The sequence below is a fragment of the Anomalospiza imberbis genome, chromosome 1 (assembly GCF_031753505.1).
Source record: "Anomalospiza imberbis isolate Cuckoo-Finch-1a 21T00152 chromosome 1, ASM3175350v1, whole genome shotgun sequence".
Lineage (NCBI taxonomy): Eukaryota > Metazoa > Chordata > Aves > Passeriformes > Viduidae > Anomalospiza > Anomalospiza imberbis.
In genome coordinates, this window is record NC_089681.1 from 64,859,438 (window position 1) to 64,879,859 (window position 20,422).

Genomic DNA, 20,422 nt, shown 5'->3' on the forward strand with positions numbered 1-20,422 from the left:
GAGATGGACTGGGAGAAATGTCCTCTTTGTTCTCTTTTTGGAGTTACATAGAAGTTATGAAAAAGCCTAGAAAGGCAAATCTTCTGAATTTATTATTTGGAGAGGAAGCCTCAGCTTTTAGCATGTGGAAAATAATTTCCTGTAAATGTCTTTTGCTCTCCAGTATCTCTCTGTTATTGAGCAACAGGTTAATTGCAATTGTCAGCATATTGTTGGAAGAAAGCAGCATGATGTTTTTACAGAAATTATTAATAGCAGAAAAATAAATTTCTATTACTGTCTAAATGCCAGAGGGAGTGCCAGAGACTAGGCTAAACTCTCATCTCTTCATTGTCTTTATATCTGATTTTGCTCTATCATGTTCTTACTGAGGCATGCCTATCATGATCTTGGTCTTAAAAAGTATGTAAAAGTATGTAGCATTTGTAGCTATACACTAATTTCTCTGGTAGCTGCAAAGCATGTAGGTATTTGCAGGTCTCATGGTGTTCTCATGTTTGCTGGACTTTTACACAGATAGGCACAAATGATAGGAAAGCTGTGGAACTCATGCAGCACAGGGGATCCCTGGAGCTGGAGCGGGCAGGAGACAAACCAAGGGCAGCTTCAGGGCTCCACTGCAGCTCCGTGCCAGGGCCTGCAGCTTCCTTCAGTTCAGCCAGATAAGCAATCACTGTGCCACACTGACAGCCTGCCCATCAAAACTGGGACTAGGAGATGCTTATTGGGAAAGCGAAGTCAAACTGCCCACGCAGGCTTTGCTGCACAGCTGCTGCTGCCTCTCCCACCCTGACCTCCCTCCACACACAGCATCTGACTGGTGGTGCCGGTACCTTCCCACCCTGCTCCCTCACTGCCTCATTTCTCTCTGTCTCCCTCATATCCTTATTTCTCTTCAAATCATTAAGGGTGTGAAAGACCTCTAAGATCATGGAGCCCAATGGTTAAGCCAGCACCATAATTTCACCCCCAAACCAAGTCCTTAATTGCCACATCCACAACGTCCATTTGAACACTTCCACATGTTCTTTTGAACACTTCCAGGGATGGTGATTCCACCACTTCCCTGGGCAGCCTATTCCAATGTCTGACCACCCCTCCAGCAAAGACATTTCTCCTAATATCCAATCTAAACCTTCTCTGGGCAACATCCTAAGACAACTTCCTCTTTTCCTGTCATTCACTGGGGAGAATAGAACAGCCTGCATTCTCCTTTCAAGTAGTTACAGAGAACAATGTCCCTCCTGAGCCTCCTCTCTTCAGGCTAAACAACACCAACTCCATCAGCAGCTCCTCATGGGACTTGTGCTTAGACCCTTCACCAGCTTCATTGCCCTTCTCTGGACTTGCTCCAGCACCTCAATGTCTTTCCTGAACTGTGGGGCCCAAAATTGCACACAGCATTTGAGGTGCAGTTTCACCAGAGCCAAGCACAGGGGGACATTCACTGCCCTGGTCCTACTGGTCACACCACTGCTGCCAAAAATAAATATATTTTTGGCACTGGGCTGCCTGGAGAGCAGCCCTAGTGCAGCTGTGATGGGGACATGGGACACCAGTATGCATGGTCACACTGGGAGACCCTAGGGAAGGCACTTGTGAAATTCCCAAACAGCTTCTGCTACCCAATAGGACAAGAGCCTGTTCTTCCCTCTGCTCTGCAGCCCTGGGTATGCACACACAGGAGCACAGAGCTCAGGTGGGCAGCACCGACCTTTTGGTCCTCTAACGCACACCTTGACACCATACACACAGCAGAACTCCTTCTCAACACCTGGAGAGTCCTGCAGGCTCTTCCTAAACCTAACTCCATGGTGGCCTTGGCTTTGCTGCTTTAGCAGCAACAGCAAGACACACACCGCATAGCCAGAAAAACCTTCTATGAGACTCATCGTGCAGATTCGTGTTTGCTTTTCAGTGACAATGTTGAGCTGGGGCATTTCACACCTCATGGATGAGAAACTGATGGTTTTTAAAAATTTTGTATTGCACTACAGGACCCAGGGCCAACTTTCTCCCTCTCTTTCTCTGCTATGAACCCCAAAAGAAGGTAAATCAGAAGAGTGACCTTGGATTTACATCTCTGATGGCAAGAACAAAAGAAGGTAAATCAGAAGAGTGACCTTGGATTTACATCTCTGATGGCAAGAATAACATTCGCCTGAAAGTAAAATTAAGAAACTTGTGCTGTAAGGATAAAGAAGGTGCTCCTAAAAAAATCTCAACATAAAATGAATTCAGTTGCAAAGCAGGAACTGATTAATCAGCAGGAATTTTTTTTACACAACAGAAAGCTTAAGGAATCACAGCACTTACACCTCCACTTCTTCTTGATTCTGTATCTTTTTCTTACTGTAAATCATTGCCACTGAGTTTAATAGGACTTGCACAATATTGTAAGTATCTCTTAAGTAATATAATTGCTATCTCTTAAGTAATATAATTTGTGATCCCACTCATGCTTCAAAGCTTTTTTACTGGAGGGGAAAACTTCCATTTCCCAAGTGACTCATTTGTAATGAAAACGGAAAAAAGACCCCAACCCTGTCTGCAGTGAAATCAAATTAAAGGGGAAGGCATTTTCATGTGATTCCCAGCCTATCAGTTGGGCATTTTGAACTGTTTAAGATTCAGCACCATGTTGCTCATGGACACTGGGCCTGTCGATCACAGCTGACCCAGAGCTGCTGGAGCAGGAGTGTTTCTAGGCTTTGTTTTTTAAATAAACCCTTATACTGCACCTTTACATTTCCAAAGTAGCTTTTTGGCTCAGGAAAAATGCCATCTTGGGTAAGTGTGTGGTTCAGTGGAGATGGGCATGGAGGACTCCAGCCCAACACACAACACATGGGGCTGCACATTCTTCCACCCCCTTTGGCCCCTCTGCTGAGACCACCCATGCCAGTGCCACCTGAGAGAGGAGTTTTGGGAGCCCAGGTTTTCATGAAGCCAGTGAAGCCCCGTGGCACTTTCACCAAGGGGCATGAGAGGGGACAGTCACTCCTGCTGCTGCCATCCAGCATTTCACCAACCCCTCACACCCCTCCCCACAGACTGAGTGCTGCACAGTTTATTCTGGGGCTGGTGTTTACAGATCAGCCAAAGATCAGAGGGGTCCCCTCTGGTGGCAGAGGAGCGAGAGAAGAGAAAGAGATACGGACTATTGGTCCACTTACATCATTGGGAATAGTAAGTTCATGGGAACTGGTTGGAGTAGTGGCATCCAGTCCTATTCAGGGGACAGAGGGAAAATGTTACGCCAGCTGTTTGCAAGAAGGGCAAGACACAACAAATGAATTTTTAAAGAAGGAAACATACAGAAAGGAGAGAAAAAAAAAAAAGAAAAGAAAGGAGCAAAGAAAAATAGAGAACTGATAGTGAAACAGAAAAGAAAACAAAGGATGCAAAACTCAGAGGACTGGACAAATTTTAAATGAGTCTTATTTTAATTAACCTTTAACCCACCAAAGCAACAAATGTCACATGAGATTCCATAGGGTCATCATAAAAAGCTTCTAGAAAACGAAGGGTTTCCTCTAAAAATAAGTCTCCGAAGCTTGTTCTAAACACATCAATTGAGAAATTAATGTATGGCTGAAATTGGACCTGTCTACTAGGAATTCTGGAATATGGAAAATTAAAGTGGATGTCAAATGAACAATTAGCTGAAGAAAATACATATTTATGAAAAATAACAAAAAAATTAAACTAAGGACAAATAAATTAACCTAAGAAAAACTGGAAATTATATATGGGATTAGTTGCTGAAGAAATGTTGGGAAGGGTAATTTTGGAAGGGCAATGGACAAAGTACTCAAAGCTGCATACATTTGTTTGTAAATTGGGGGGACAAAAGGAAAATGCTCAGGAAAAATGGAATTACTGTTCTAACAGACAGTAACATCACAGAAATGTACATCTCACAAATATAACCAGGAAAAGATTAAGGAGCAGGATGTTAATGACAAGAATAAGGAAAACACAAAGCTAGGAAAGGTCTTTTAGTATTAGTTGTAGGTATTTTATCAGATACATCACAAAGAAACAAAAGTATGTTTTGATGTCATGAATCATTCTCTTATTTTCTCTTGTTTTGGTGTTTATTGTATTATCTGTAAAGATATACCAAAATAGTAATTTCTAACTAGAATATACCAAAAAATAAATATTCTATTTAAAAAGTGACTAATTTTATTTGTTTATATTCAATTATGAATTGCATAAGCTTATTTCACACTGAATATCAAGTAGTCAAGTTGCTCACAGAATTTGTGATGTATGTGATAAAATGTTATTTGCCATACAAAGCATGTACCAGTACAGATGCAATTCTGTTCTCTGAAGTTTTTAGATGCCAAGCATGTATGTTGTGAAGTACAGTAAAAATGTTCATTTGCAGGCTTAAGTGACTTCTCATTCTTCAATCAAGAAATCAGTCTCAGTTTTTTTAAGTAGGGGGCAAATTTTAAGTCCTTAACTAAATTTCCATTGCATTTTGTAGCTATATCTGAGTTATCTAGTAGGAAGAGAGGCACTTGTCCCAGCAGTGATGATTACAGATGCTCTCAAGACATTTGGCTCTACAAGAATTCAACTTCCAGCATGTCATAGTTTCTTTAATTGGTGTTTCTGTGCCATGAGCACTGTTCTCCCATGTTTGCTTCTCTCTGATCCATGTCACCAAAGCACGGACAAGAAGCACTCCCAAGCACTTCCCTCAGAACCAACTGGTACATACTGTATGGTCCACAATAACTCTGCAAGGACTTAACAGAAGAAACTCAGGGCTTTTAGCCAAGGGCACAAATGAAGCAGTTGTGATTAATAAAAGTAACAAACAAAGCACATTTTAGTAATGACAAAAGGAACTGTAACAGAGGTACGGGAGGGAAGAAGAGAGATTAATGTGTAAAAACAGAAGGATTGCTGGTCATTGACCACATTTATTATTAAAATGATGTAATGACCACGGGAAACAAAGCTGTTAAGAAGAAGGACATCCCCAGGGGGTCATGGGTACGTACCAGGGAAACCAGGGGTGGTCTGCCCAAGGGGAGTAAAGGGGGGATGCTGCATAGCCAACTGGTGAAGCTTGGTCAACTGCAGGGCAGGATGGGAAATTAGAACTAACCAATCAAATGGAATTATTTCAGAGCAGAGAAACCATCTTACATGTTCTAAAACTGGATTAATTAAAATTATATTGAAAAATAAAAAGTTTAATCATTCATTCTAATCTACTGTAGAGAAAAGAATAAAACCAAACTGGTTATAAATGACATCTCTACTGTTATTACATGTAATGGCTATTGTTAATATTAACTAATTACTGTAGAATTACATATTAAAAGAACTCAAATATATCACATGCAAAAAAGACCAAGGTAACTGTCATTTGTTCCTGGGCCATTGTACTTTCTAGCAATTATTACACAAGGTAAGAGATGCAGCTGGGCTAACACTTGGCTATAGACCATGCTGGTCAGGAAAGGTGTCCTTAGGCCATGTCTTTATTGCTAACTGTAGAAAGCAAATGCTGCCCAGAACAAATAAGAGGGAGAGGAACAAAAAGGGAATAATTTACATGTGCTGGACTCACGTCTGGATGAGGGATGGCATACTGCCCCTGAATCGTGAACGCCTGGGAACAACAAGCACAGTTAAGACACGGGTTAGTCAGGTGGGACAAGCAGCATTCCTGTTCTCATCAGAAAAAGATTCTCACTGCCCCCCCCCACCCCAGCAAATGCCACCTGCATTGCTTTCCACACTGAGTGAGGTTTAATTGTCTTGTGCTGCTTGATCACCCTTACCACTGTACAGAAAGGTCTCTGTCAGGCTGCCCATGTACCCCTCGCAAGCAGAGAACACCAAGTGCTACTGCCCGAGCTCTGATGCTCTCAGCCCTCAGGAGCTCTCTTTAGTCCAGCTCTGTCTGCCAGGAGCAGAGCTGAGGACACTGAGGGGGTCAAGGAAGCACAGGGAGTGGCCAGTGACACCAAGGCACCTAGGGAAATGCTGATGCCAGAGTAGCAAGAGGCACAGTGAGGAGGGGACAGACCTGCTCAGGGAATTGCCTGCCCTGTCCTCCAGCTCCTGACTGCTACATGTGTGCAGGGCCATGTGCCAGCCAGCTCTGAGCCACCTCATCTGACAGCCCCAGATACCAAGTGCCAGGTGGGGCACCTCATGGAGTTCATGCCTAGGCTGCCGTGCCAGTGGATAGCTGAGCCTGTGTGCTGATGGCAGCCTGTCCTGCAGTGCCTGGGCACAGAGCCAGCAGGCCAGTTTGGAGACAGAAGCATCAGGGAGACCCCCAGCACAATGGGTGGTCTTATCTTCCACAACAAGCCAGATAGCCTCTCTTTAAATCCAGCCACTCTGCACCACAAGAGCAGTGCAAGGGATGCAGTTTCTGGCATAATTTCTGGCAGCACTGGGGTGAGGTGTGGGGGTAAAAGAAGGACGTGAGTGAGGAGGGATATGGTGGCATGCCTGGCACCAGTTAGCACAGCCCTTTGTCTCTCCTGCTGGTCCTTTTCAACCCTCTGCAGTGGCCTACAAAAAAACTACAGAGAGTTTATGTTTTTCTATTATGTATGAAAGGAATGGCATGTCAGAAAAAAATTAATGTGCTTGTGCTTAGACAGGCAGGAAAGCAGAAGGACAAATTATAACATAAATATTTGTAGTGGGCAAATTATAAACAGGAACAGAGCTGATTAGCTTAGTATGCAAAATGCTTATTTGACAAAAGGCCTCTTAGAAAGTAATGAATCCTCTGCAAATAATAAAACAATTCATTTAATGGAGTTCGGATATTAAAACCTTTAATGTCTCAACTGCATGATGCACATTTCTGCAGGAGAATTTCCCTTCTGGAGAAGAAACATTTAATTTGGTTTTTAAATTAGTTATAAAGCCAGGCCATAATCTGGAAAACATTATGCACATGAGCGGTTTTCAGGGAGAAGTGTGTGTACAGGCTCAATGAGAGGTTCATGGGCCAACATGCATGTGCATCTGTAGGGGATGGGCATCACTGATGGGTTATATATCACAAGAAACGGTTCCATTCCACAAAAACAAGTGATCACTGTCATCAGTGGGTCTAAAGGAAACATGTATTCAAGCAAATGAAACTTGTTTAACTGTTTAACTAAATGAGGACAACCTCATTGAGGGGTTGGGGAGGTGGGCCTCTGTGCTCAGCCAAGCACAGCAGCAGCTTCAGGGAGGTTACAGCTGGGTCTGTGAGCAAACAGTGGGTTTGGAAACCATGCTTTGGTGTCTGAGCCTCTGTGCTGCATCACAAGTGTCTTTTCTGGTCTCAGCCATACTTCAAACCCAGCGGAGAGAACATCTTTTACTTGGCTGTTTTCCAAGCAGTGGTCTGCAAACTAGCAAGAACCCATCACAAAAACATCACCAGCAAACCTAATAGAAGCCATCCCTTCCCTCATCATTCTGCTCCCCCATACTTCCATGTGTGCATAGGAGGAAGCAAACAAACTGGAGAAGTAACAAAAACAATGAACATTCAGCGCCCAGACCAGGTTTACTTGGTTGCTTGTTAGTCCATGAAAACCATCAAACCAGGATGGACAAGATAGGCCTTGTCTGGAGAACCATGTGTTTTTGGGGCTGAGGGCTGGGACTTGCTAAGCTCAAGCCTGATTAGAAGCTACTGAGACATCTGTCCTGTAACGTTCCACTGAGCACATGGGCTATGGATTTCCTTCCACCAAAGTCAAGGGCTGATCCCTACTGATGTAAGTAACAGCAGGGATGACCTGGTCTTCACATCTCCCTCACTTTAGACCATTTCTGGTGAGATACAGAAAGCAAAGCTGCACCCTCTGAGTACCCATTTAAACACCAATGTAGCACACGGGGTAGAAATTTTCAGTTTAACCATGGCACATGCTAAATAACAGTACAGGCAGAGCAAGGCAGTGTCCAGTTTCCTTTTAGTTTTGTTATGCAATGCAGTATCAAAGAAGTACAAGATAATTAAAAACAATACTTAAGAGTGGAAAAACCCCAACTTCTTACCGAAAACTAGAGAATATATTTTGCTAATGTTACTTATTTTATTAAGTGTGAAACAAAACAAAATCCTTTCAAGATAGCCACAACATAATTTAGAATGGAAAAATAACTTCTGATAGCTTAGCTGAAAGGTTGAGTGGAACTAACAGTGCTAATAAAATTTTATTTAATTTTATTAAATTTTAAATTAATTAAATTTTAAATTAATTAAATTTTATTTAAAATTTATTAAAATTTCCACTTATGAAACCTGATTAAAGTGGCTTTCCATACTGGTGTCCAAACACAACTTAAGCATTTTCTTAAAAATTCTGCTTAGTCAGAGTACACAGAAATTCAAAGCACACAGAAGGTGCTGCTTCTTACATGCACATCAACAAGGTTGCATTAGAAAAGTGAGAACACTTTTTTAACTGATAAAACTGAAGATGACAAGAGCTATTATACCTGAAAATAGGATACTTTCAATTATTTATACAAACTACTCAGCACCCTCTAGCAAACAGTTTTGATGCTTTTGAGGAATCACATACAGTCTTTAAAGGCGGTGGCAATTACCACACTGGTAGAATGGGCTGCTGCATATATATATATATATATATATATACACACACACACATATTTCTTAAAGGAAAGCACTGCAGTGTAAACTTACACATATGGAGTAAATCATTCCAAACTTTCAGTCACAGACCAGTTTCTGGCACATTATTTTACATCTCAATTCAGCTTTGGTCACTAAGGAAGCAGATTTCTTATTTTGATGACAACAAGTAACAGAAGTAGGCTCAAACATGATGAAAGCTACTACATTCAGATTATAAAAATTTGGATATACATCAGAACAAATCATTAGAGAATAGAAAGTAAAACTCTGAGACAAAAAAAAAAAATCAGAGACAGTTCATGACAAGGGCTGTCAGAAGCATTTTGGCATATGCTTGGGAGGTGTGTGCTCCTGTGCAGGAGCTTCCTTACACACCAGCAGATTGTGGTGGCATGGGTCATCACACCAACAATGCCAGCAGCACCTTGGGCACTCAGCCCCACCAGGAACTCTATGTTCAGCTTCTCATATGATCTCCAAGTTGCCTGAGGTGGGACACAGTCTGTGCCATCAGCCCACACCCTGTGACAGGGTGATGACCTTGGATGGGCTGATGGGGTGGGAGGGGGGACCTGCCTGCAGATATTCCACCATGCAGGTAATTGAGTAATTGCTAAAAAGAGACCTTGGCATCACCTTGAGGAAAGGATCTGGTTGGGTGTGGGTGCCTTACTGCCAGAGGGGCTTTACATATGTTAATCCTGAGTAGAGAGATGTCTGCCTTCCTCTAGGCTGGGTTTATAGAGTCGATTTCCCCTTGAGTTAGGCAGGGCTTGCAGCATCTCACTCCTCCACCACTGCTCGAAGCTTGGTGGCTACACTGGTCCCCTTGTGACCCTCCCATGTTGTTTTTAGGGTATTTATCAGCTCTGTCAATCACTGGCTCTTCAGTCAAAGCTGCATTCCCCCTGCAATGGATGATGGCAGAGCATTCCTGCTATGCCTCTGTCACATGTTGCAGACCCATTTCAGACATTACTAACAGACACAGAAGAACCAACTGCATGTGGGTTTTTAAAGGCAGATGAGCTACATCCTGAATGATACAGCTTAAGGTGAAGGAGGAGTCATCAAAACTTTACATAAAAAAGAAACAGGAATGCTGATCTTGTGTTATCAATCAGGCTGTTCCACACCGTGGTTTGGAAGGTCTACACTTGCATGTAAGTAGTTGTAGTCACCTCAGAATTCCATTGCTACTTGGTCCCGAGGGACTACAAGCAGTGGAAATTATGTGTGTGTAAATCCTTACTGCAAAATGCAGTATTTGGTCCCAAAAGTAAGAAAACTATGAGGGAAAAATTGCACTTTTCATTAGCAGAAATGTCCTGCTGTTTCATCACCTCTGAAAATTGACGAAACTGCTTATATTGCTAGTGAAGCTGCAAGTTAAGGAAAAAAGCCCTCAACCACTACAATAAGCAGGGCTGCCCCACTCAATGAGCTCCTGATTTGGACACCTCTCAATCTGCAGAAGGGCAAACCTGTCTTAATTACAGAAGTTAATGTTAAATCTTGGTAAAATGCCAGGTTGCCACGATTTTGTGTAAAGTTTGCAATGCAGTGTTCTCCTGTCCTGCAAACTCTTAAGCACACACAGTAGACAAAGCACATCAATACTATACCAGGAAAGAAAGAGTAAAAGTTGAAAACTAACAGGCGCTGGCTGAGGCTGGGCCAGGACGGTGTGGTTTCCAGCTGAAGCCAAAATGGTGTCTGCTCTTACCTGGCCACCTGCAAAAATGATAGGTGCAGAGGCAGGTTTGGGACGGTAGGGGATGGTGGCACCTTTGGGTGGGGACTGCAGACAAAAACACAAAGCGGTCAAAATGTGAAATGAAGCAGAGCTTGCATTAAAAAGATGTCTCTTTTTATAAATATTGGTCACCTCAGACAACAAGGCATGCAGATAACCCAGCCCAGCCCACCCCGCCCTCCAACCCATCAGACCAAAAGCACGCTAGAGGCCTCCTGTCTGGGCTTGAAGGGAAGAGCTGAGGACCTGAGTGCATGGCCAAAACAGGGAATGGTGACACCTGTGGTCTCATTACTGCCGCTGTCAGATGAAGCTATGAAGCTTCATTAAGCATGTTAAGGCATTTCAGGAAACATGGGCACGATTTTGAAAATGGTCGATGGCTTGGAAATTATGGGCATTTTCAGCAAGGGTTAAAATGCCCAGATTTTTATATAAATTTATTTTGTGTATCAAATGTAAGGGCTAAAAAACTGCCATCAAGATGTAACTTACTGGTCTGATGAAATGGCCTGACCCTAAGGAAGCAAGAAGTCCTGGCTGGTCAGAATTATTTCTGTTTTAAACAAGATCTGGATGTTTTCTGTCCTATTCTACATCAGAATAAAATGTGTTTCTTTCAGAATGACTGCAGCTCTGTTCTAGACCTGGTTGTTGTTCGACAACGTCATGACATCTTTTGACTGCCAAACCTTGCTGCAAGAGGCTCTCAAACACCAGGAGAAGTAGAATTTAACAGAGCCTCTGGAAATCCCTGGCACAGGAAGGGCAGGCAGCACCCCAGGGGAACCCATGGCAATTGGCAATTATTAATAATGTGTTTGAGCATCTCCTGAGTGAGAAGGGACACACAGGGTGCTCGCTTACCTCCAGCATCACCACGCAGATCTGCTTCACACACTGGATGATGGCGTCAGGAGTGCCGGATATGGTCACCGCGCGCTCCGTCGAGTTGGGCAGCATGTCCCCTGCCACCTGCACCTGGGCTCCTGTGGACTTCAGCAGAGACAGAGCGAAGACACTGTCACTGCCATGCAGGCAATGGCACCTCTCCAGTCATTCACTAAGACAATGGAGGGGGTGCACCCCTAAACTTTTTGTCCTTTCTTTGCTGGATGTGGTACAGCATGTATGGAAACTCTTATCCTGGACATGGATTTGGTTGTTCAAGCCAGTTTGCCAACACTACCACCCCAGGGAGGTTAGTCCTCAGCAGCTGTTAGGGAATGAAACTGCGACCTGGACTTCAGGAGAAGCATTTTAACCCTCTCAAAGACAGACAGCTGCAATGCGGACTAAAAAGTGAAAAGGGTAAAATAAAGTACTCTTCAATAATAGAAAAAATAGTAAGAAAAAAAGCCCAATAATTGAAGAAGCTCAGCTAATCAAATGAGTCACTCTTTAATCCATTGATAAATGGCTCTTTAATCTACTGATGGCTGACTTGTGTCTCTTGTTGAAATTTGGGGCTTCCTTATGCAAAATGGCAAAGAAGCACTTCTAAATCCTAATTAGTGTTGATTAAATATATGCATATTACCAACTTTTAGCTCATTAATGAACCCAAGAAAGTAATTAGCCACTTTCAGGGTTTTTTTTGCTCTGTTTTTTAAATTTGATCTTGGCACTAGCGTGTCTTATTAAAAAAAAAAAAAAAAAAAAAGAAAAAAAAAGAAAAAAAAAAGAAAAAAAAAAGAGGAGGCCCAAACAACCCTTGACATTATTACACAAACACAGAAGACCTTTTCAGTGAATAGAGAAACACCCAGGCATTTGATGTTGAATAAGCTCTTTAACATATTGCACAAAAGGTCTATTCCTCACTGTTACTGCAATATAGTATTTATTTGGGCTTTAAAATACAGGTATTTTCAGTAACCGTTGACTTTGCATCAGTCAGCAAGGAGTTAATTTGTTTTCCAGCTAGTTATACCCAACACGTGTTATCCTTCTTTCCAAAGACTGAATAATGTACTGATTTCATCTTCTGTTCACTAGTGCTGTTTAAGGCCAAAGTATCAATTCCATGCCCTATAACAGACTTTGGAATTTCACAGTAATTTGATCAATCCCTCATGCTTTTACTTTTTTTTTTTCCATAATCTTATCTCAAAAATAGTACTGCAACCCTACATGCTGTTCCTGGGTGCATGACTGAACACAAAAGACCCCTCATTTTGCAACTGCTCAGTGTGTCGTATGATGATGAAATTAGACCACATCTTGGGCTGGATGCTCCTTGATTCCCCCCTCTTTCCTGGTATTTGCTTTTTAATGTACATTCCTTGGTATCTGTACATCCAGCACAAAAGACTGCCAAGTACCAGAGTCATTTATGCATTTACTCCCAGTGCCTATCTTGTTTATTCTCTGACTTTGGTCATTTACCAGTAGCAAGAAACAAGTAATATTTCGTCCATTACCCTTATGCTTAGGAAGATGTGCAGTGTGACTTCTTGCTACATTAGCTTTATCAAAACACCTATCTGGCTAAAAACTATCCTTTTACTTCCTTGTACCAGACTACAGGCAATTGCTGCTGAAACTCTGCTGACTATGATAATCACTTCAGTCACTTCATTTTACCAACAGACCAATCTCACCTTTACAAACCTAGGTCCTGGGCACATTCCCACAGTGCTCTGAGTGATGTTACCAATATTTTTAATAGAAAATCCAAAGTATGGACAGGTATAAAACCTAGAGCTAACCAATCACTAGCACACAGTTCACACTCATAACTGTTTCTATTTTAACACAACTAAGAAATCAACTTAAAAGCTCCTTAAAACCTATTGTCTTGGATCCACATATTAGATTAAAAAAAAACAGAGTTTCAACTTCATAGAGCCTGTCAAAAGCCTTTTGTTTTGACACAGGTAATTAAAAAAAATTGATCAACATGTTATCTTAGTATTCAACACTTCATCCCATGGAATGGGCTGGAATGAATTTAAATTCCGAAGGAATGTCGTCACTTTCTCCAGAATAACAATCCATTTTCCTGAAATGTCCTATTCAGATTTTCTCTATATAACTGAACATGTACCTGATTTTCTTGTATGAGTGATTACAAACATCAGATCCTCAGCTTGGCATGTGCTATATTGTTAACAGTCGTTCATGGAAGAGTTAAAACAGGCACTGTATGGTACTTTTCGCATTTTTTTGGTTAGACAAAAAGGTGTCTCCTAGCACACTGAATGAGTACCTCTAGCTAAAGTCTGGACTAAAAATAAATTCTGCATGTGTTTGGAATGCATCAAATCAGGTCACTTGTGGCCCAGTGGCATTAAGGAGAAACGGGGAAGGAGCATAAAAGCAGATCTTCTAGACCTTCTAGAAAGTAGATCTACTAGCTGGCTAGATCTACTAGCCTGGAATCCCAGTGCTGCTTCGGCTTTTCTCTGACTGTAAGGGTGGTAACTAATTTGGAAATGGCTGCAGCTCTTTGACTTGTGGTCCCCTGAGTATTGCTGGGCAGGGGTCTGTACTGCAATAGAAACTTGAAGAGCCATTTGTCACTGTTGCTTTGCTTAATTGTGCATGCAAGACTTTATACACTGTAAAGCTGTTTCTCTGTTTCACACATGGTCTTTAGCGTCAAGAAAAGTACAAGTCCAGCTGTGCTGGGCCCTCTGTTTCTCCCAGAGCAAGACTTTTCCAGGTTTTGCAGTCGACACATGCTCATGTTGGTGTGATCAGCAAAATGATGCTGTAGCATCCTACTGCAGTAGGATGCTGAGCTAGCCAGTGTCCCCAGCACACATCCCAAGACTTACCTCCCTGATTTCTTTGATTTTGGAACCTCCTTTTCCTATGAGGGATCCACACTGACTTGCTGGGACGACGAGCCGCAGTGTTACGGGCGGTTTGCTTGTCACCGAGCTGTTTGTCATCGAAGCGTTGATGTCCTGTAATCACAGTGTCAGCAAGCGTTAGCGGGGGGTTTGCCACTCCTGGTGAGCACTGAAGGGCTCAGAGCAAAGGCCCAGGCTGTCTGTGGAGACCTGGGGAGTGTGCAACCAGCTGTGGCAGGTTTTTGTGGTAAGGAAAGCCCACCTCAGCTCTGCCGGTGACACACTGTAAGCAAGAAACAACTTGTGCCAGAGGAACCCTTCGGATGTCTGGCATTGCAAGATCCGTGCTGTGGGACTGGAGGGCAGGACTAGGCGGGGGAGGTGGTGTCTGCCATTACACCAACCAAAACAGGTGGAAAAGGCAAAGCGGCTTTTGGATTCACAGTCTTCCAAAACCTGTTTTGGTCTCTTTTTCACCATCTCAGTTAGCAAATTTATACTGTGTAATACATCTCTACATTTCACATGTCTCTTCCCAGATTGGATTCAAAGGAAAACAGTTAAAAAAAGGAATGACAAAGAACATGTGAATGATCTGAAGCAGAGAAAATCAGATTATTTTGATAAGTCTTCTGCCACCCTCTAGATTTAATTTCTCTTTAGCAGGTCCATAAATATTCGTAGCACTACACAATTTCTGAAATCTTTTCCATCGTGGTTTTGTAACCCGAGTACAAAAAGCTCAGCAAAACAGTAATTGCCTGTGTCCAGGTAACAAAACATACATCCATATATCTCACTGTCCAATGAGACTACATTACACACTTCCATAAGCACTTCAATACACTACCTGTTGCAAGGTTTAAATAGTTTTAAATATATTTTGTTTGTTCAAAATCTTGTAGGCAAGACAAAACAATCCCTCTAAAGACTTCATCACAGAGGAAAAGATAAAGCTTATCTTCCCACTGATCAGTGGGATGATTTGAGGAAACTTAGGATGGAAAAATAAAAAGCTACAAGCTGCACTGTAGCTGCTCAACAACTCATAAGACTCTCAGAGAGTTTTGGTAACACTAGCTATGAGCTGAGAAGACTCATCCATGAGGTGGCATGATACAGCTATTATACTCTCCACAGGAATGTTACCAAAGATTAGGACAGGAATGAGAAAACATGCATTTCCTATTAAGTCACTTATGATGCAACAAGAGCTCAGTCAGACAGAACTGATGTGATTTCCTATGCTTATAAAGATTATCACTTACACACAAAAAAAAAAACCCCAAACCAAAACAAAAAACACAAAAACCAACCAAACAAACAAAATCAACCAACCAACCAACCAAAAAAAAAGTGCCTATATCGTGCAATCAGGACCCCAAATCATAAAAAAAACAATCAACAACAAAACTACTCAGCACTTCAAGCAACTCTGCACATCTCACTGAACCAGTGTGGGAGCTCAGTGACACCAGCACTGATTCCTACAGTACCTCCCCAGTTTTGATGGCAGCATTCTTCCATCCAAGAAATGGCTTGGTATGACCTTAATTAGCTTAAAAGTAAAGGAAATAAAATCTGGAATGGAACAAGGCATTGTTGCATGTGACAAGACAGCTACCAATTCATTCCTCTGCCAGCCAGTAGTAACTCATGTTCTGTTTAGAGGCTGTGTCAGTGAGAGACTGCAATCCAAAATAAAGCCAGAGGGCTAACAGAATTTTGCAGTACCCATGTATCTGAGATAAAGTTATGCTGGTTTTTCAGCTGGAAGATGCCATCTCGCTGTATCATTTTTGTGTCAGGTGGAGGCACATGTAGGTGAATAATCCTCTTCAGCCACACAGCACAAAACTTAATCATGTCTCCTACTTCCATATCATATGCAGCCTGGCCTCAAAGCCTTCACTGAAATTTCTGCCTTCAAAAGCACTTTGCAGGAACTGGAAGCCACTGTTGTCTTTCTTTTGTCCTCACTATTTAAGAAGAGCAAAATCTAAACATGAGGGCTCAGCAGCACGGAGTGCTTACAGGAATTATTCCAGCTTAAAAACAAAGGAGAAATAAGCAGAAAAAAATTCCCCTCAGAACTGCAGGCTTCCGAGTAGGGATGGCTCAAGACTTTCCCACAGAACAGTCATCTTTCAAACTAGGGAGATTCCTATTTATTTAACCTCTAACTTTTTGCATCCATTTCTTCAGGGCTCTGGCAGACACTACAGCTGGACCTTGCGTGGCTTTTTCCCCACTTGGTGGGCTGCTCCTCAGCCAAGACAGGCTAACTTGGAGCCTGGAAGTGCTGAAGAGCCAGTAGAAGCTCTTGGCATCCCGGGGTCATAGCACATAAGGCTTTCCAAGACGAACTAACCTGGCAGTTCAGAATTCTACCAAACCTCCAAGGAAAAAAAATATACCAAAATTCTTCTTTTCTGGTTTCAAAGGAAATGTTAAACTGTCCAATTTCCACAGCAAGGAGGATTCTGTGAGATGGCTCCTCCCTTGGAAATGACCCCTAAAGGACTGATCACAGCTGTACTGGCAAGAATTTATGGTTGTCAGAAAGGTATCACCCTAACTGCTTTTGTCACCTTCCTTTTCTCTTCTTCTTCCTAGAGCCGAACAAGTGCTGCACAGATGTTTACACAGGAACAAGGATTCCAAAATTCCTTTTCTTATTCATCTGGAGAAGGTCTGGCTACCAAGCTGTGCCTGCTGGTTATTCCAGTGCTTAAGTACCATGTGCTTTCAGAGGATTATGCAGACTTACAAGCAAAGCTAGAGCTGCCCCACTGACCAGTGAAGTTACAGCTGCCTTTCTTGGGTCTCAACCTCCAGTCCAAAAATGACTGCGCTAAAATGTCCCCTCTTGCAATTCCAGTGGTCTGCCTGGGTTAGTGTCATTTTCTGACTCTCTCCCCTGCAGTGAACACTTTAGGTATTCATGTAAATACCTACTTAGCTTGTAAATTAATCATAAGACTGCTAGAAAAGCAACTTCCATTAGGAAGGCTATCAAAGCAGAGTTATATAAGGCTACAGAACAACCACGGGACAAACCCAGCCTTTCTAATTTTTCTATCTATCTGACATATTTTGCATTTTTTCTAACATTAGAAAAGCATTCCAGGACTTCCTGCTTATCTCTAGGTATACAGCTGTAGGGTGGAAGTTAAGGCTCCAAGGTCTTCATGTGGGCATGCATGACAAATACCAAAACAATTCCTCAAAACAGCAGTCTCACACATGCATCTTTTTTCTTCTGTTTCAACAAAGCTGCAATAACCAGAGCTGGACTGAATCTTTTAAATGGCTGAAGAAAAAGCAAAAAGATATACATGAAAAATAGCACTTGGTAGCTAGCTAATTTGTAATTTTTGAAACAGTACTTTATTTTGCCTCCAGAGCATTACAGTTACCTCATTTTATTGGCAGGAAGATTTATAGGAAACCTAACTGATTATACATATATATATATATATATATATATAATGCATTATATATACAATATGCATTATATATACATGTTTCTTTATTGCTGTTCTTTTAAATATACCACAAACCAATTATGTTAAAACTAAATGCAGATATTTCAGGGCAGTACTTGATCTGCAGAGACTGCCAATACTCCTTTGCTAATGCTCATATGAAGAGCCCAGGCTACCCTCTAAAAACGGCAAGTGCAAATAAGTGCAGAATCCAGCCAGATGCCTGAATTTCAGCTTTCTTTGCCTATTGCTACCTACAGCACTTTCAAAGACTATGTCATGTTGGGTGGTGGGCTGGGGATCTAAAGCCGTGCAATGTTTGATGTTTGTATGAAAAATGCAGCATTATTTCCACTGGGTACTCATTTTGGTGGGAACTGGCAGGGATTATCTGTGCTAATGATTTACTCAGCATTTTACAGGATGAGGAACATGTTTTTCCTGTAGAGAGCAGAGACACTGCTCTCTCCAGGATTCTCTGGACTGGAGGGTATGGCACTGTGCACCAAGCTACCTCTTAAACTAGAAGAAAGAGATTGGTCCATGATGGGTAAGAGATGAAGAGGAGAAAGAGATGACAATAGGAGGTTTTGAAATTGGGTTAGATAGAATTACTTGTTCTGCAAGCTTAAACCTCAAAATAATTTTTTCATTAATAACTGGCAAAAAACTCCCCAAGCATTCTTAAAAAATGTGCCATGCCACAAAACTAAGACATTTTATCAACATACTGAAAGTCAGGAATATCACGCAGGAAGATCTGAAAACTCATGAAGGATTGAAGAAATATAAATGGGATTAACACCTGCAGTATTAAAAAAGAGGTATTTTGTCTGGAGCCTGACAGGAATGTTTGCCATGACTGAAGAGGTGGGAACACCTCAGCAGGAGCTGGGGGACACCCACCAGGCAAAGCAAAGGTGTGTGCAAAGTATTAAACTAGTAGGAGGTGAGGCATTTCCAGCAGAGGCAGGGCTATGACAGCATGATAAGTAGGACAGGGGACTGTTAATGCCCTTAAATAAGCCTTTGTGGAACTTAATTTGCAACCTGTCCACAATTAACTCAGACATTTAACATAAAATGTAACCAGAAAAAGGTGGAAAGGGACTACTAGAGTCATGAGAGGGGTGGGGAATGCATCCTCTGAAAGACTCTGCTTGGATCACTCTATCTGGCAAAAGCAAAGGTGTGTGGGGATAAAATCAGTTTCAAAATATATATCAAGAAAGGGAATCCTCAGGGATGGAAAGGCAAGAATGACCTAAACTAAGGGCCAGTGCTGGCATAGAAACAAAGCTGCATGAACTGTTCATTAACAAATTCAAGTGAGGAGCAAAAAAGAAGGCATCTAATTATCAGAGACCTGAAGTTATGGACCCAGTATCAGCAAATAGAAAAAAATCTAACTAGTTTTTGATTATTCTGTGAAGTTACAAGTTCAAGACCTACAGCTGATTCTAGAAGACAACTGCATCTGTTGACTTATGAGCTCTCTCCTAGTCTCTTCTCTGGAGAGAATGGATTAAACTAGAGGGATGTCATTCCCTGGAGAGACCTTGCCCTTTGCTTCAGCTGCAGGTGACTCAGTCTACCTGTCTGCAAGCTCCTCCACCAGGAGAAGGTGAACTGCTTCCTGCAGGGGCATCTGCCTCTCCAGAGAGGACAGGAGAGCTGCCTGGAGTAAACATATGATTTTCAAAAGTAGAGGGAGTTAAATCCTCTCCAGAGTGACCAGGGTTCATGTTCTGTACTCTGCTGCCTTTTCTGTGAGGTTCTCCATTAAAATGGTGACCGTATCTAATTGTAGCTGGTCCACAAAACTGAATGAAATCTCAGCAATTAAGATACATATCTGCACAGAACACTTAGTCTACAGTGAACTGAACTCCTGCCTTACTTACTCTGAGTGCCTTTACTTCAATTGGTTTTAAAAGACAAGCCTTAATGTGGTACTTGGTAATCATATAGCTTGTTTTTTTAAAAAAATAAAATTTCTAGTTAAATGAGTTATATATTCATTTTGACATATATAACATTTACATCAGTACCAACCGGATTCATACAAAAACAGAGTTAAAAGTTAGGCAATTATTCTTTTCAAATCAAATCCACAATGGGAATAGAATTTTTCCAAGACATTTTTCCCATCATTAGCACACATTACTAGAAGCAACTGCTTTTCCCTGAAGTCTCCAAAAAGCAAAATAAATGATCAAACATCTTGTAAATTGACCCATTATTTTTCTTCAGCATGCTGCCAAAAACATTTATAAAAATATAACCATTTGCATTGCTATTAAATAGAACATTAAACAAATCCTATTTAACATTAAAGCAAACATGAGAAAATTCAGTGTTTGTATTTCAACTTGAAGAGAGAAAAAAAAATTATTTGCTTACCTCTTCAAATTTTAGTGCAATCATAGAAAAAGCTTTAAAAATTGCATCTGTTGGGCCTGTTATTGTCACAATTCTCTCTGGACAAGTGCCTTCTGAAATATTGATTCGAGCACCACTCTGTCAAAAGGAACAAATATTTTTCAAAGTTATACCTTCCAGGGAGCAAACTAAGTAGGATTAGGGATATAGTTTGGGAAGGAATACCTTGAGGCATCTAATTCCCCCCCCTACAACTGCAGCCCCAACATCATATAATTTCAGCATAAACTGATCACATTCCAAAAATTCATGTAGCTGCGGGAAGCCGGATTTTGTC

At 41.7% G+C, this 20,422-nt stretch overlaps 1 protein-coding gene and 1 long non-coding RNA gene across 23 annotated transcripts in view; one reads left to right on the forward strand and one right to left on the reverse strand.

Annotated features, from left to right (window-relative positions):
* LOC137476785 (poly(rC)-binding protein 3-like) overlaps window positions 1–20,422 on the reverse strand; it is a 498,078-nt gene that overhangs the window by 24,491 nt on the left and 453,165 nt on the right. For 17 of the 22 annotated variants that reach the window (XM_068195267.1, XM_068195250.1, XM_068195255.1 and 14 more), the window contains 7 exons: window positions 20,107–20,223; window positions 14,198–14,329; window positions 11,283–11,411; window positions 10,317–10,460; window positions 5,585–5,641; window positions 5,025–5,100; window positions 3,177–3,229 (listed from right to left, as the gene is read on the reverse strand). In XM_068195267.1, the coding sequence (XP_068051368.1) occupies window positions 3,177–3,229; window positions 5,025–5,100; window positions 5,585–5,641; window positions 10,317–10,460; window positions 11,283–11,411; window positions 14,198–14,329; window positions 20,107–20,223 (708 nt within the window). The remainder of the gene's footprint in view (window positions 1–3,176; window positions 3,230–5,024; window positions 5,101–5,584; window positions 5,642–10,316; window positions 10,461–11,282; window positions 11,412–14,197; window positions 14,330–20,106; window positions 20,224–20,422) is intronic. The other 5 variants (XM_068195260.1, XM_068195210.1, XM_068195229.1 and 2 more) reach the window with 3 other exon arrangements.
* On the forward strand, window positions 7,207–11,847 carry LOC137476909 (uncharacterized). The gene is made up of 2 exons (XR_011000686.1): window positions 7,207–7,520; window positions 11,039–11,847. It is a non-coding gene; the product is annotated as an uncharacterized lncRNA (long non-coding RNA).